Below are 17,852 nucleotides of genomic sequence, written 5' to 3'. Positions count from 1 at the left end.
ATCAAAACAATAAACATATAGAATAAAGAGAGAATATTAAGAGCTACAGAGAAAAAAGGACAAGTAACATATAAAGGCAGACCTATCAGAATTACACGTGACTTCTCATTGGAGACAATGAAAGCCAGGAGGTCATGGTCAAGCATTATGCAGTCATTAGCAGACCACGGATGCCAGCCCAGACTACTATACCCAGCAAAACTTTCAATCACCACAGAAGGACTAAACAAGATTTTCCATGACAAAACTAGATTTAACCAATACCTAGTCACAAACCCAGCCCTACACAAAACACTAGAAAGGAAACTCCAACATAAGGAAGTTGGTTAAATCAATAAAAACTCAGGATATTGATGATCTCACAGCAGCAAATCCAAAAGAAGGGAAAAACACAAAAATTAACATCACCAACAACGAAAACTAAATTAACAGGAGATAGCAATTACTGGTCATTGATATCCCTTAATATAAATGGACTCAACTCACCTATCAAAAGACACAGTCTAACAGATCGGATATGAAAACAATCCATCCTTACGCTGAAGATAAGAAACATGCCTCAACCTCATAGACAGACACAGCCTCAGAGTAAAGGTTGAAAAAAAAGTTTCCAGTCAAATGGACCTAAGAAACAAGCTGGTGTAGCTATCCTAATATCTAACAAAATAGACCTCAAACTAAAATCAAAAGTGACAAAGGAGGACATTTCATGTTAGTCACAGGAAAAATCATCAAGAGGAAATCTCAATACTGAACATCAATGCCCCAAATACAAAGGCACCCTCATATGTGAAAGAAACACTTCTAAAGATTAAAACATACATTTAACCTCACACACTAATAGTAAAGACTTCAACACTTCACTCTCACCACTGAACAGGTCAATCAGACAAAAAATAAAGAAATAAGAAAACTAAAGATACTATGACTCAAATGGACTTAACAGACATTTATAGACTATTTCATCCAAACATAAAAGAATATACCCTCTTCTCAGCACCTTATGGAACCTTCTCAAAAATCGATCACACACTCGGTAACAAAACAAATCTCAACAGATACAAAAAAATTAGAATAACCCAATGTATCTTATTAGATCACCATGGCTGAAAACTAGAATTTAATAGCAATACTAATTACAGAAAGCCCACAAACACATGGGAACATGTGCTCACCTGAATCAACAATGGGTGAAAAAAGAAATAAAGAAAGAAGTTAAAGACTACCTAAAATTTAATGAAAATGACCACACAACGTATCCAAATTTATAGGACACAATGAAAGCAGTGTTAAGAGGAAAGTTCATAGCGCTAACTCCTTTCATAAGGAAGCTAGAAAATCCCACACTACTGAATTAACAGAACATTTGAAAACTTTAGAACAAAAAAAAAAGCAAACACACCTAAGAGAACTAGACTGCAGGAAATAATCAAATTGAGAGCTGAAATCAACAAAATAGAAACAAAAAAAATAATACAAAGAATCAACGAGACAAAGAGTTGGTTCTTTGAAAAAAAATCAACAAAATAGACAATCCTTTATTCAAACTAAACAAAAGGCAGAGAGAAAATATCCAAATTAACAAAATCAGAAATGAAAAGGAGACATAACAACAGACAGGGAGGGAATCCAGAGAATCATCAGGTTATATTTCGAAAACCTGTACTCTACAAAATTGGAAAACTTAAAGGAAATGGACAACATTCTGGATAAATATGAATTGCCAAAATTAAATCAAGACCAGATAAGCAAATTAAACAGACCGATAACTGCTGACAAAATAGAAACAGTCATCAAAAGTCTCCAACCAAAAAGAGCCCAGAACCAGATGTTTTCAGCTCAGAATTCTACAAGATTTTCAAAGAAAAACTAAAACCAATACTCCTCAAATTGTTCCACACAATAGAAACAAAAAGATCACTGCCAAACTCTTTTTATGAGGCTGCAATTACCCTGTTACCTAAACCACAAAAAGACATGACTAAGAAAGAGAATTACAGACCACTTTCACTCATGAGGATTGATGCAAAAATACTAAATAAAATACTGGCAAATCGAAACCAAGAACACATCAGAACCATCATCCACCATGATCTAGTCAGCTTCATTCCAGAGATGCAGGGATAGTTCAACAGATAAAAATCTGTCAATGTAATCCACCATATAAACAAACTGAAAAATAAAAACCACATGATCATCTCATTAGATGCCGATAAAGCTTTCGACAAGGGGCTGGAGAGATGGCTCAGTGGTTAAGAGCATTGCCTGCCCTTCCAAAGGTCCTGAGTTCAATTCCCGGCAACCACATGGTGGCTCACAACCATCTGGAATGAGGTCTGGTGCCCTCTTCTGGCCTGCAGACATACACACAGACAGAATATTGTATACATAATAAATAAACAAACAAACAAACAAATAAATAAATAAATATTTTTTTTTTAAAAAAGCTTTCGACAAAATACATCCCTTCAGGATAAAGCTCTTGGAGAGAGCAGGGATACAAGGAACATACCTAAACATAATAAAGGCAATATACATCAAATTAACAGCCAACATCAAACTAAATGGAGAGAAACTCCCAGTGATCCCACTAAAATCAGGAACAAGACAAGGCTGTCCATTCTCCCCATATCTATTCACTATAGTTCTTGAGGGTCTAGCTAGAGCAGTAAGACGCCAAAAGGAAATCAGGGGGCTACAAATCAGAAAAGAAGTCACACTCTCACTATTTGCTGATGATATGATAGCTTACATAAGTGACCCCCAAAATTCTACCAAGGAAACCCACAACTCATAAACACCTTCAGTAATGTAGCAGGATACAAGATTAACTAAAAAAAAAAAAAATCAGTAGCCCTCTTTCACAGAGATGATAAATGGGCTGAGAAAGAAATCAGGGAAACATCACCCTTCACTATAATCACAAATAATATAAAATATCCTGAGTAACTCTAACCAAGCAAGTGGAAGACTTGTATGACAAGAACTTTAAATCTTTGAAGAAAGAAATTGAAGAAGACACCAGAAAGTGGAAAGATCTCCCATGCTCTTGGGTAGGTAGAATTAACATAGTAAAAATGGCAATATTACCAAAAACAATCTACAGATTCAATGCAACGCCCATCAAAATTACAGCAAAATTCTTCACAGACCTCGAAAGAACAGTACTCAACTTCATATGGAAAAGCAAAAAAAGAAAAAAAAACAAAAACAAACAAACAAAAAAGGATAACGAAAACAATTCTGTACAATAAAAGAACTTCTGGAGGCATCACAATCCCTGATTTCAAACTCTGCTACAGAGCTACAGTACTGAAAACAGCCTGGTATTGGCATAAGAATAGTCAGGAGGACCAATGGAACGAAGACCCAGATATTAATCCACACACTTCTGAACACCTGATTTTTGACAAAGAAGCTAAAATTATACAATGAAAAAAAGAAAGCATATTTAACAAATGGTGTTGGCATAACTAGATATTAACATGTAGAAGAATGGAAATAGACCCATATCTATCACCATACACAAAACTCAAGTCCAAATGAATCAAAGACCTCAACATAAAGCCAGCCACACTGAACCTTATAAGAGAAAGTGGGAAGTACACTAGAATGCACTGGCACGGGAGAATACTTCCTAAATATAACCCCAGTAGCACTGACACTGAGAGAAACATTTAACAAATGAGACCCCCTGAAGCTGAAAAGCAAAAGACACGGTTAACAAGACAAAATGACGGCCTACAGAATGTGAAGAATCATGTAAATTGTGACATACCAGCAGTGAACCCAAAGACAACAGGAGCACAGAAAAACTGTTTGGACCTGATAGGCAGTGAGCACTATCAGTTTATGAACAGTTAACAAGAATTTATTTATCTATAAACCTTAAGGTGATATTCTGTAGATATTCTTTGAACCTTCTCTACTTGCTAAAAAAAAATATAGTCATAGGGCCAGGGAGATGAATCACTCAGCATGAGGACCTCGATCTGAGATCAGGTCCCTATCACATACTCAAAAAAAAGCTGGCATGCATATCTGTAACTCCAGGACTAGAGCGGTAAAGACAGGTAAATCCTTGGTGCTCAATGACCAGTCAGCCTAGTTGACTTTGTGAGTTCCAGGTTTAGTGAGCAATCCTATCTTTAACAAAAATAATGATAACAAGGTGGAGTAGCTAGAGAGAGCTCACTGGGGAAGGTGCTTGCTGCACTAGCATGAGAAACCATGTAAATGCTGGGCATGTGGTGGGCATCTGCAACCTGTGGCTGGAAAGCAATGACAGCGGCAGATAGTAGGGGCTCCCTGGCCATCTAATCTAACCATAATGGTCAACTCCAGGACCCATGAGAAATCCTGTTTCACATAAAAAGATAGAGAGCCTGGACAGATGCTGTTTAAGCCTGGGAACCCAAGCTCAATTCTCCAGCACCCACATTTTAACTGAGCAGGACTGCATGTTCCTATAAGCCCCAGTATTGGTGGGGAAAGAGGCAAAAAGATCCTGAGAGCTCATTGGCCAGACATTCTCATCCAAAAGACATGATGTTAGTTCAAAAGACATATCTTAAAGCAAAGGAAAACAACAAACAGAAGAAGGCATCTCTTCTGTTTTCTCATCTTCTATAAAACATGTCTTATAGTCTTCACATATGCATCATGCATTAAGTGCACCTTCATACCAAGACCCTGTTAGAGAATATTCCTCCAAAATCACTAATTATAAAAACTAGCTTTAGACATCAGGAATATAAACTGTACCATAACTATCATCAGCTTTGAACAAAATGAAGGAAAGTACTGGCATTTAGTTGTATACACTCCACTTTATAGCTTTTATTAGCCATTAGAACCAGGCTCTGTGCTTATCTGACACATTTATGGAAGATGTTTGAAAGTTACAAAGGGGGAAAGTGGTGTGATGGTCTAAGACACAAACTATAATGAGCAATAGCAAGCCTCCCGTATTCTCACCTTTATCACGATCAGAGAGCAAATCTTCTGTTGAACAAGGGCTTCCATCCTGGGATTCCGGAGGACAAAATGGAGACACACAGGGGGAGTGGCTGCTACAGCTACTGCTGCGCTCTTGGACAGAAGGAGTCTGGGTATCTATGCTGCGAGTACTGCTGCTCCGGTAGTGAGCAGGGAGTGGAGCTCTTCGACCATCTGGTATATCCAAAGGCTGCAAGGGGAACACCAGTAAGCATGTGGGTGACATCAGAAAGAATGGGCATGTCTTCAGATGTCATAGTCTCCATGAATAAATACACCATTTTGTATCGTAATTTCTAGGCATGTTACAGGGTTCTTGTATATCCTCCCAGGCAGTTCCCATGATATTCTTTAAGACCAGTGTAAGTTTAACATCAAAACTCCAAATACTTAGCACCATGAATGGCACATACACACTGAGAATAAACTGAACATTCAAAGAGACAATTTTCACTTGCTAATAAGGTAAAAATGAAACATCATATTGGTGAGTATAAAATTTTTATTATTTTCTAATTAGAGCTCAAGAATTTCTATTTCCTTTGAAATCACTTAAATTTCTAATAAAACTGCATTCATATTCAACGGAGAATAATAAATCTCAACAATTCTGTTAACATAGCATACACAAAGTATGATGATTTATAATCTTGCATAGATCTAATATACTGCTCAGATGGGGCAAGAGTAGTAAACAGGAAACTACAATCACAATCACATGCTTTGAACTGTGGAACTCATTAAAGCTCATCAGTCCAATTATTTTGCTTCCATAAAGAAGAACCTATAGTTTAGAGTTGATGGTGACAGTGCCAGAGCCTGTTGAGTAGACACCTTCTAGTCTTCTTAGCTCTCACCCCCGTTGTGCTTACTTGTCTGCAGTCAACAAGTAAAACTCTGTAAGCTACAGTTTTTCATAAATAATTTGAACTGTTATTATTGCATAGGAAGCATCACAATGCTCGTAAAATGAACCAGTATGATGAATTAGTATTCATTTTCACTGGTGTGCCTATTCTACTTGCTCTCAGCCTTGCCATTTTAAAGATTCAGAGACAGTGTTAGAGAAGAAATAGAGGAAGAAAAATTAGGTAAGGTTAAATATCAGTAGATTTTATAATGCTGATTGAAACAGAAACTTTATGTGATGTTGCTGGAACAGACACCAACTTTACAACTTGATAATGACTATTATAAAGAGAATATCCAACTAAGTCTCCAGCTCCTTCATTACTAAAAGAAGTTTCCAATTAAGGAATGAAGTAAAAAGAAAGACTTCACTAGGCCAAGCTCTGACAAAGAAAATGTTAGTTTAAAAAAAACTGCAGTGCTGGGCAACAATAAAATGATACACTACTTTGGAACAAAATGTGAGTTACATTTTATTTATGTGATACTTAGTAAATAAAATTCTTTATTTCTATTTTTTAATCTACAACTAGATAGCATATATTTATTTATCCTTTTTTGAAGGTAGAATTACAAAAGCAAAACAAATTTTACAAATCTACATATTTACAAAAATAATTAAGGGAAACAGGAAGGTTTATAATACTGATATCAATAATAGTGCCAATTTTCACTTTTCGATATAGGCATTTTGGTTTAATTTTAATAAACTGATATAAAATTAATTGTAAATGTACAATTTTCAATCAATAGAACAAGTCATTACTCCTATAAGCAGTCTTTCTACTATAGTACCAGCAGGTACATCTTACCTGTCAATACATTACTGAAGCATTCAAGGTCCACTACTGGGTAAGGCCAATGATGTCTTTGCTCCCCGAGGAGCCCGCATAGCACTTTCCAATACTATGTAAGCTAGCAAGCAGGGAGAGAAATTCCTGGCCAGTTCAAAACTTATTTCTATGTTCTGTAACTGAAGTGTGTGGTACCTTTAGTAACAAGGTCTTACTTGTTAATGATAAACAACCAAGAACAAGAGCAATAGCCTAAGTCTTGAGTGTCTCTAAGGCATCCTTGACCAATAATTCACAGGGAGTAATCTGTGTCTGGAACTAAGATTTCCATTTAATAACTCATGTTTTCTCTGGACAACACTGTTCACTCATTTAGGACACCTTTGTTCAACTACTTTAGAAAAAAGTATACTTTAGTTTATGAACTAACAGGGTTTCATTCGGCATCTTCACACGTTCTTATATGCTTACGTTTTTTGGTTAATCATAGCTGGTACTGTAAACATGTTCAAGATGCATGTTTAGGGAAGCCACAGATCCTATGATGCTGCTTTGCTAAATGGTCATGTTGTCCAACTCCCTTCTCAATATTCATGCTTATGTCCATAGAGTTCTGATGCTTTCAACCTTGACCAGAGAAGCTTTGTACTGCAGAGGGTAGAGGTTAATTTAAAGACTCAAAACTGTTCAAAATGCTGAGAATGAGTTCCTCTCCCTGAAAGATCAACAACAGCGAAGAGAAGGTGACAGAGAATGTAAAAGCTGAAGGATTAGAAAAAAGTGCTGTGAAAGGCTGGTTGGTCTCTACACCGTGACCTCACAGTAGCTGCGGCTAACTGTATAAAATCCCCACAAACTCTAGAGTTAAAAATTCCAGTATGGATAGGAAAGGGCTACTGATATCCCAGTCTTAGACAAGGAAGGGTCACTCAGTTTTCTTTGAGGGGCAGGCAGGCCATTAGTAGATTGCCCCATACCATGAACCTATTAGCAGCACTATTGGACTTAGTGGTAGATAGATAGATAAATGATAAGAAGTCAGATGGGTAATGAGAGGTATTGGGGGAGGAGACCTTGAGGGAGGGAACTCAGAGAGAATATAACCAAAGTATATGCTATATAAGTAGAAAAGTTAAAAAATATTTTAAAATGCAGAAAATATCCAAAGCATAAAATGTCTAAAAATTTGATGGTATTTTGTTTGTGTTAATTTTATTTCATGTGCATTAGTGTTTTTCCCTGCATTCATGTCTGTGTGAGGGCGTCAGATCCCCTGGGACTGAGCTTCCATGTGGGTACTCGGAATTCAACCTGGGTAATCTGGAAGAACAACCAGTGCTTTTAACTACTGAGTCATCTCTCCAGCCCCAGTAAGGCATTTTCTTAATTAGTAATTGATGGAGAGGGCCCAGCTCATTGTTAACTGAACAAAATGCACAAAAGTAAGTAAGTACTATCTGTCAAGAAAAAGTAAGTACTGTTATGTACTGTAACATAGATCATTTTAGACATGCTAAGTGAAAAAAGTCAGTTACCAAATGCCATATATTATATGATGCTATTTATTTATAAAGTCTGGAACAGAAATATCCATAGACCCAGAAAGTAGATCAATGGTGGCCTATAGCCAAATATATTAAAGGGATAGGAGAGAACTCTATGGTCTGTATTTTATCTCCATAAAGCTGTTACCAAGCCCACAAGTGCTTTTAAGAAATTCTGTAACATTAAAGAAAGAAGTATTTAAATATCCCATGTAATCTTACCTTGGACACTTCTTCCTTTCCATTGTTTTCTTTGATGAATACCTTTTCCAGTTCAGGACTTATTCCTTCTACATTGCAGGGCACACGTGAAGCAGATGATTTTGGCACAGATATGTTTGACAAAGGCATAGGTACTGACCTTGATCCAATAGTCTTTGAGGCAGAAGATAGAATAGAGTCAAATTATTTACTGTCAAATAAAGAATTGGAACATGATACATCTTTAAAAATGAAGAGTTCGGATGTAGCTAAGTGGCAGACCTCTGTTGAGCATATGTGACATGCCCTCTGCATGCCCCCACCATAAAAAAAGAAGCAAACAAAAATGCCTTAAAACACAGAACGAACAGTTATTTCTGACACTTCAACAAAAATTCAAATACATATACAGAAATTTAATTTCTAAAGGAAGGTAAAAAATAATATGGAATGAAAATCCTTCGAAATCCTTTTAAGTGCAAAGCAAAGGTATTACTATATAATGTATACACTGGTCAAAGAATGGCAGATAGTAGTATTTTCAGCACTTTTTAATGTCTCCTTTTTGTTTTACTGGGAAGTAGAGTTGAAATTCTTTAAGTTATTATGGGACTCCACTGTAGTGCTGTGGAGATACCATGATATTTACATTTTAGTACCTCTGTTTTCATTTTGTCAGCTACTTACTACAATCACTGGATTAATAAGCAATATAAAAAACAATACCATGTTTCCTTTATCCCAATTCTCCTGATTCCCCAAGTCCCCCCTCCTTCCCTTCTACCTTTTCTCTCCCCATCTCCCCTTAAATAAGGAAAGGTGGATAGGGGAGCACGGAACCACAATTCTTAGTTAAGGGAACCACTTTAGGGTGAGCAAGAGATTTGACCCTAGAGGGGCTCCCAAGTGCCCAACATGAGGTTCCCAGTTAGTTCCTTGGGTAGCTGAGGATTGGGAACCTGAAATGACCCTATCCTAGAGCAATACTGACGAATATCTTGCATATCATCATAGAACCTTCATCTGGTGATGGATGGAGACAGAGACAGAGACCCACACTGGAGCACTGGACTGAGCTCCCAAGGTCCCAATGAGGAGCAGAAGGAGGGAGAACGTGAGCAAAGAAGTCGGGACCACGAGGCGTGCACCCACCCACTGAGACAGTGGAGCTGATCTACTGGGAGCTCACCAAGGCCAGCTGGACTGTGACCGAAAAAGCATGGGATAAAACCGGACTCTCTGAACATGGCGAACAATGAGGGCTGATGAGACGCCAAGGACAATGGCACGGGGTTTTGATCCTACTTAATGTGCTGGCTTTGTGGAAGCCTAGCCAGTTTGGATGTTCACCTTCCTAGATATGGACGGAGGGGGGAGGACCTAGGACTTACCACAGGGCAGGGAACCTGGACTGCTCTGTGGACTGGAGAGGGAGGGGGAGAGGAGTGGGGGGAGGGGTAGAAGGGTGGGAGGAGGGGGAGAAGGGTGGGAGGAGGGGGAGGGAAATGGGAGGCTGGGAGGAGGTGGAAACTTGTTTTTTGTTTATGTTTTTTTTCTTCTTTTCTTAATAAAAAAAATTATTAAAAAAAAAAAACCAATACCATGTTAAATTCAGCACTCACTTAGCAGCTTTAAGGTTGTTTTCAAGTGTCCTCTGCATGGGTTTTCAAGAATTAGCCACTTCTAACAACTATTATAAAAAGTCAAAAGCTGTCAATGAACGTTTTGCAGCTCAAGGAATACAATAGGAAGGAAATAAGGGGGAAAAGAACCAAGGTGTCAAATAATAATAATAAATGATCTCATTAATAGTAACTAGAACTTAAACATGATTTGTGGCAGTCAGCATGTTAATATTTCCCATACTTCCACTGCTGCCTACTAATGTGCCTCGTATTTCATTAACACATGAATAAACACACTGAATCTTTAGCTCTCTCATAATTTTCCATTTTATTATTATCAAGTGTTCAGTTGTTTTATGGTTTTCATAATAAAATATTATACCTATCATGATTTATTTCTATGTATAGTAAAAGACAGTTTTAGTATTGCTTCTATATTAATTCAGTTGACCTCACATTTCTTCATGAATTCTCTATTTGATTCAAATTACCTAGTAATCCTTATACAAAGTTTGTTTTAATGCAATTTGATAGCAATTTTGGCATTTTTAAAAATTATTTTATTGGTGTTTTAGCCTGTATGTATATCTGTGTGAGGGTGCTGGACCCTGGAGTTACAGACCATTGTAAGCTGCCATATGGGTGCTGGGAATTGAACCCGTGTCCTCCAGAAGAGCAATCAGTGCTCTTAACCACTGAGACATACCGCCAGCCCTGCAATTTTGGTATGTTATAGAAAAAGCCTTTTCAAATTTTTTTCTGCATGACGAGTGTGTTTATATGACCTTTGAACAAAACTCCTTAAATAATAAAAGAAGTTTTAAAATTTTCTTTCTGAGAAATGGATATATTTACAGTATATTCCTTGAAAACAATTCGTTAAATAAAAAAACAATTTATTTAAAGCGTCAACTGGAACTCAGACATAATTTATGTACTAATTTAGAATAAATTGTTACTTTAAAACTATCTTCTCATCAACAATGGGTTAAAACAATCAATTTTCTCTACTTTTCATTTTATAGCCTCAATAAACATGTATAACTTGCATATTTCTTTTAATTCATATTAGTGGGATTTTATATTTTTTTTCTTTTTCTTTTTTCTTTTTTTGGATTTTCGAGACAGGGTTTCTCCGTAGTTTTTGGTTCCTGACCCGCGCCATGCCTTTAATCCCAGCACTCGGGAGGCAGAGGCAGGGGATTTTATATTTTTTACATTAACACAGTAAGACTATTGAGTTTTTATGTTTATAGTTTTAATTATCTCACTAAACTTCAGTTATCATGCAAAATTCTAATCATAAGCATAATTAGAATATTGGTATGAGTATATATGTATATCAGCAAGTGTAAGTTATTAAAATTTGTCAATTTTTAATTTATTCTATTTAGGTATTTTTGTTATTAAGAGTACTTTAAAGCATTCTAAACTAGACTTCATACTTCATTGACAGAAGTAAGTAATTTCTATGAATAACCAGACACCAAAAAGTTAAAAGCAAGTTTAATCATCTTAGTATTTTTTTTTTTAATTTTTTTTGAGACAGGGTTTCTCCGCAGCTTTTTGGTTCCTGTCCTGGAACTAGCTCTTGTAGACCAGGCTGGCCTCGAACTCACAGAGATCCGATCTTAGTCTTTTTCTAAGAACTTAATTGAGATAATAAGATAATACTGATAGTGCTTGAAAAAAAAACTAGCAAATATATTAATTCCACAAGATTAAGAAGAAAAAGGAAAGCACACACAACTCCCACTTTGGATGTCTAGAGCATACCAGTTTGCTGTATAATACTGATCAGGTATGATCAAGGTACAACATATCACCCATTTTAAACACGCAGTTAGTTGAGTTTGGCTAATCCAACTACCGGTATAGTCACATTTAGAGTCTTCCATTATTAAAAAAATATTCTTTGGGGCCTCTCTGCATTCAGTTCCTATTCCTAATACTTAGTTTATATAATTATCCCTTGGGATTTTCATGCAACAAATCATACATTACACAGCTTTTACTCATACCTTCCTTCACTTAGCAAAATGGTTTTGAAATCCAATTCTGCTGTCATATTTATTAGCTACTTTCCATTGTACTGTTGAATACCATTACACTGTACACTTATGTAAAGTATCTGTCTAATCATCAGTGAGAGAATATTTGTTTTCATCTCATTATCACGAATAATGCTTCCTGAAGCACTCATGCAGATATGTTTTAGTTTCTCGTGGCTACTTGAAGGGAGAATGCTGGAGATGATGTCAGAGTGTGCTTGCCAGTGGTTCTATTACCGTGGTTCTATTACCGTGGTTCTATTACCGTGGTTCTATTACCGTGGTTCTATTACCGTGGCTCTATTACCGTGGCTCTATTACCGTGGCTCTATTACCGTGGCTCTATTACCGTGGCTCTATTACCGTGGCTCTATTACCGTGGCTCTATTACCGTGGCTCTATTACCGTGGCTCTATTACCGTGGCTCTATTACCGTGGCTCTATTACCGTGGTTCTATTACCGTGGTTCTATTACCGTGGTTCTATTACCGTGGTTCTATTACCGTGCTCTCCCAACGGCGATGCCCAGCTGCTCTTTAGCTTTACATTCTCCATTCCACTGGTATTGCTAGGATTTTCCACAGTAATGATCCCATAATTAGTTCTAACAGTCTAGCTAATTCACTCTTATTTTCTAAATATACAGTGTTATATACAATGAGTGATGCCTTTCATCGTCCCTTATGTAGCATGCCAATAAATGTAGACCTTTGTGATCATTTTTATCTTGATATCAATCAATCTGATCTTAGGAGACATACAATTAATAGCAATAGGAAGTTTTGCTATTTTCAGTTTAATAAAAACTTTAGTAACCACAAAAGGATACTATATCAAGTGTTATCAAATCAATTTTATCAATATCAAGCAAAATCGGATGCATTTCCTATGTTTTGACTTTCTGAGGTAGTAAGTTATATTAATATGTCCTAATGTTGAATTATCCCTATCAATGCACTACTTGGTCACGACATCAGATGTAACTTTTTAAGATTCATCATTCATAGCAGCACTTTTCAGATCTGTTCAGTAAGATACGTTAGCACAAATTTCTTGGGGGAAAAAAAACTCTAGTTTTAAATTTCTTCATATGAAATAAAATGCAAATTGCCTGGAATACAAAGTTGACAGTTTAAGGTGCGACTAGAAGGACTGTTCAGCAAGCACATTTCCTGTGACTTCATGTCAGTTCAAGGAAATATCATTCTTAGGCCACTATACTCTGTTATGTGTTACAAAAATAGTAATTCAGTAAAGATAAAACTTTGGTTATAGAATAGGTTTCCCATTAAGAGGAATTAATAAAATCTGAACAATTAGCCTACCTGAGTATGACTGATTGTTATGTGGTTGCCATGGAGAGGTGACTGCCGCTCTTTCTCTTTGCTGTGACGACTACTTTGCTTGCTGCGCTGCAGCTGCTGCCTCAGTTTGGCAATCTGCTTTGGGGCAGAGAACAGAGAAGAAAGCAACAGTGAACACCAATGCTGTTTTTTCCTTCAGTTTTTTTCTCAAAAGATTTAATAGAAGATAATGTTTTAGCAGAAGTTGTTAAGTCTAAGATGACTGAAAATGAGAAATAAACGTACAACACAAATGCTTAATTTCTGCAGTTTTATTTGGTGGGGCGGCTGGTAAGCAGGTAGACTATATTTTGTCAGATTGCTTCAGATTTTATCTTCATAATGCTCTTAAAAAAGAAACTTTGGTAAAAAAAAATATTTCAGATAGCTACTGTTGAACTTGTCAAACCTGAAACTTAAACCTTCTTTTTATTTGTTTTTCCTTTTAGACAAGAGCTTACTGTGAACATCTCAAAATCAGAGACCTGCCTGCCTGCCTTCTGAGTATGAGATTAAAGGCATGCATCACTATATCTTAAATAGAGGCTGCATTAATTTCTATATTGCTATCTTGCATAAAAAAGAAATCAAGCTTATCTATTACTAAATATTCTAAATTATATATCACAATGGAGGTAAAGGCAATCAAATCTTATTAGTATTTAATACTTTTCATTTGAATTTACTCATTGTGCATAAGGTTTCATAAGGACATTTTTATGTATTTAATCTTACTTTGTGTTATCTTTTATTCATTTAAACATAAATTTACATTTGGATATATTCTCCTAAAGAAATCACATTCCAGATTTACTTACAAAGTCTTTACAGTAATATCACCTAAAACTTACTAAACTGCTAACATACTTTAGGTTATGCATAATGTACTTTAAAACTTACCAAGCATTTTTAAAAGGCTACGAATATTGTTCAAATGTGTGGATAAGAATACTGGTCAAATGTGTTGTTGTTGGGGCTGGAGATATGGCTCAGTGGTTAAGAGCACTGACTGCTCTTCCAGAGGACCCGGGTTCAATTCCCAGCACCCACATGGCAGCTCACAACTGTCTGAAGATCCAGTTGAAGGGGATCTGACACCTTCACACCAATGCACATAAAATAAAATTAAATAAAGCAAAAAAAATGTGTTGTAAAATTGGTCCTTAGTGCAGTTCTTTTAGTAGAAGTAGTATACGCTGTATACTGGAGAGATGGCCCAGAATGAACACCTGCAACGAAGTTCTGGTCTCAGGAAACAAATAGTGACTCACAACTATCTGTAATATCAGTTTCAGGGAATCCAATGATTTATTCTGGCTCCATGGGTACCAGGCACACACATGATGCACATACACAAATAACATGCATATGAAACATGTGTGCACATAGCAATTTAAGTATATTTTTAAAAAGAAATAGTAGAAAGTGTTTAAGAAGCAGAGCTTAGTGGAAGCTGATACGGCTGATATGGAACCTTTCTTTAAAAGATGGGGGCCATGGAATATGACTGCACCACTTAGAAAATAATGTGCTTTTTATGGGACCCTAATTCTTATGAAGACTCTTGTTTCCTCATGCAATTTCTCTTCCCTGCACAGCCTCCTACTTGGTATTTGATCTTCCAAAGGCCAAACAAGACGGAGCTGTCTATTCTTAAGACTTTTGACCTTCTTCTCCTCTTTATGAGAAGATTTATGAATCAAAATTTTGTTTCATAGCCGGGCGGTGGTGGCGCACGCCTTTAATCCCAGCACTCGGGAGGCAGAGGCAGGCGGATCTCTGTGAGTTCGAGACCAGCCTGGTCTACAAGAGCTAGTTCCAGGATAGGCTCCAAAACCACAGAGAAACCCTGTCTCGAAAAACCAAAAAAACCAAAAAAAAAAAAAAATTTGTTTCATAAATTACTCAGTATCTAATGGGTAATCTCTAACAAAAGAACTACTAACAGATTGGGAGATGTAATTAATACTAACATTACTTTTGTCATAGAGAAGATGGCAAACATTAATCAACAATGATTCCTTGAAAAATCTAGAATAAGTTTAGTTTTATGCTTCTACTAGATAAAATATAAGTACAAAGTGAAGTAGAAAATGCACTAATTTTTCTCAAGAATATATATAGTAAAAATACAATGTCCTATGAAATTATATAAATATGTACTGTAAATAACAGGCATCAGAAAACATAAGGTAATTACTATTAGAACCTATACGAGCTCAAATTAAAAATACATGACTTATTGGGGAAATTTTTACGTGTGGTAAATAATAGGGAAACAGTACAACCACCAAAATGGGGATAACTGAAGTCCTTTCTATCAAGATTTTATGTTTTCACTCTGTGACTTATAGATCTCTCACACAATACCCTTGCAAAAGATGTACACGTAAGCTTGTGCTAATGTTTTTGTTTCTCACTCTAGTTTGAAATGACTTAATTTTCTTCTGGAGAGCATAATTTTCATGAGAAAAAAATCAAAATTAGTAAATAAATCAAGACAAATTATTCACTGTAATAAAAAGTAAATAAGATCTCAAACTGTACAAGAGATTTTATTGCATATAAGTATAAAATTTAGTGTTTTCTGAATATTAACGATGTTTTAGTGTTGTCTAAAAACTGAAAGTGCTTATACAAAATAGTATGGTATGCCTGCAAATTAAAGTAATTTCTAATTATCCATTTACAAAAATAAATCTTTAAAGCCTACTAATCTTAATTAATTGTTTATGGCCTCTGATACATTAAAATAAACCAGAAACATTTTGTTCTATGTGGATTTTAACCCTAGAAAAAAAGCTTAATTAAACAATATAGACTTATAGCTTCCCAAACTGTTATTTTCTTATAATACTGTTCTTGTTTACAGCCAGTAGGCATCCAAATAAAAGGAAAACCTATCTCCCCAAATATATGTGCTGAAAACACTGCAAATTCCATTTTGGACATAGGTGAAATGATAGCAAGGCTGCTGTTCCATAAAGTCCTCCTTTGCTTCAAAATGCAGGAGGCTCTTCTATTCATTTTCCCTATAACGACAAGAGCTGCATACTTACATAATGTAGAAACAGAAAACACTCTAGCTTCAAACAGGTTTTGTTCCAAATGTCCTTTGCTTTCCCTTTGACGGGAAAGGAGCCTCCAGTGTATCTAAAGACACCTCTTTTCTCTAACCCCATTACCCATGGAAAGCAAACGAAGGTGTCCCTTGGAAGAAAGGCAAAAGAAGTTTTCTATCTGCTCCCAGTGTTCATTCGTAGTGTTTAACTTCTCCTTAACGCAGCCTTTTAATACCCATATCCCACTGCTTCATATAAAAGTGACAGTCTTCTCTTCAGCAGGTCATCTACCTGGGTTATGGTGATGAAATGCCCAATACAACCTTCTATTCGAAATAGAAACAGTAGCTATGTAATGTATGAATTTTTAAAAACTAGATGGTTATTTTTTTCCTCTAAACATTGATTTTCTACTTTGGGCCTTAAGAAAAACCAGACAGAGAAACTTTCTCAAAATCTGAAAGGCTTCCTATACTAGTCTACCAAGCCCGATGATCAAAAACATCAGGAATACACAATCTTGGGTCACTAATTAAAGATAATCAGACAGAGAACTATAAAATCTTTAAAACAATGAGTGAGCAGTTTTGTGTCAGGGAATAGAAAGAGTTTTATTTCTCAGAATTAATTCAAATCCATAGTAGCTCTGGGAAATGAAAATTCCCAATGAAAAAATCCTAATTCAAAAGGTAGTAGTGAGATGGGATTCAGGGTCTTGGGACTTTTAGAAGAGAAGGAATAAAAAAGAGAGCTAATCAAAAATCAGGAAAATTACATAGCTTTTCACCAGCAAGAAGTTTGTTGCCAACAATTCCTTGCTCACAGGTACACTGCACCAAGATGAAAGCACAATCATCAGAGGATTCGGAGAACTCCAGGGTTCTTATTTCTCAAGTCAAACAACCTGGGAAGTATGTCATTGCTATACTAAAATTTCTCAACAGTGTCTGCTGCAAAAGACTTTACCCACAACGGTCAGAGTCTAACCCTTCCTTTTGGCATGCTATCAGAATTGATATTCCATAGTAAAACTGGGACTTGAATATCTGACACCAACTTGGTGACTTGATTTCTACCCATGGGACCTGTATACTGAAGGAAAGAACTAACTCTTGCAGGCTGTCCTCTGAGCTTCAATAGCCTGTGACGGTATGCACATGTAGACATCCATGCGTGTGCATGCAGATGCAGGTGCACACGTGTGAGCGTGCATATACACCAATAAATATATATTACATTAAAATTTAAAGGCAATGATACTGTAAGAAAGTAAAAAGGCAAATTATACTCTAGAAAGACACAGAACATATATTCAGCAAGTGTAA

At 36.2% G+C, this 17,852-nt stretch overlaps 1 protein-coding gene across 2 annotated transcripts in view; it reads right to left on the bottom strand.

The window, feature by feature from the left end:
- Glcci1 (glucocorticoid induced 1) overlaps positions 1 to 17,852 on the bottom strand; it is an 81,178-nt gene that overhangs the window by 18,763 nt on the left and 44,563 nt on the right. Inside the window, exons 4-6 of one of the 2 annotated variants that reach the window (XM_041675393.1) lie at positions 13,448 to 13,564; positions 8,468 to 8,620; positions 4,978 to 5,188 (exon numbers count right to left, since the gene is read on the bottom strand). In XM_041675393.1, the coding sequence (XP_041531327.1) occupies positions 4,978 to 5,188; positions 8,468 to 8,620; positions 13,448 to 13,564 (481 nt within the window). The remainder of the gene's footprint in view (positions 1 to 4,977; positions 5,189 to 8,467; positions 8,621 to 13,447; positions 13,565 to 17,852) is intronic. The other variant, XM_041675395.1, reaches the window with a different exon arrangement.

The sequence above is a fragment of the Microtus oregoni genome, unplaced genomic scaffold, assembly GCF_018167655.1.
Source record: "Microtus oregoni isolate MIOR12 unplaced genomic scaffold, Mior012 000026F_ref0000081, whole genome shotgun sequence".
NCBI lineage: Eukaryota > Metazoa > Chordata > Mammalia > Rodentia > Cricetidae > Microtus > Microtus oregoni.
The sequence above is the reverse complement of the archived record's forward strand: the minus strand, read 5'-3'. Positions and strand labels throughout refer to the sequence as shown.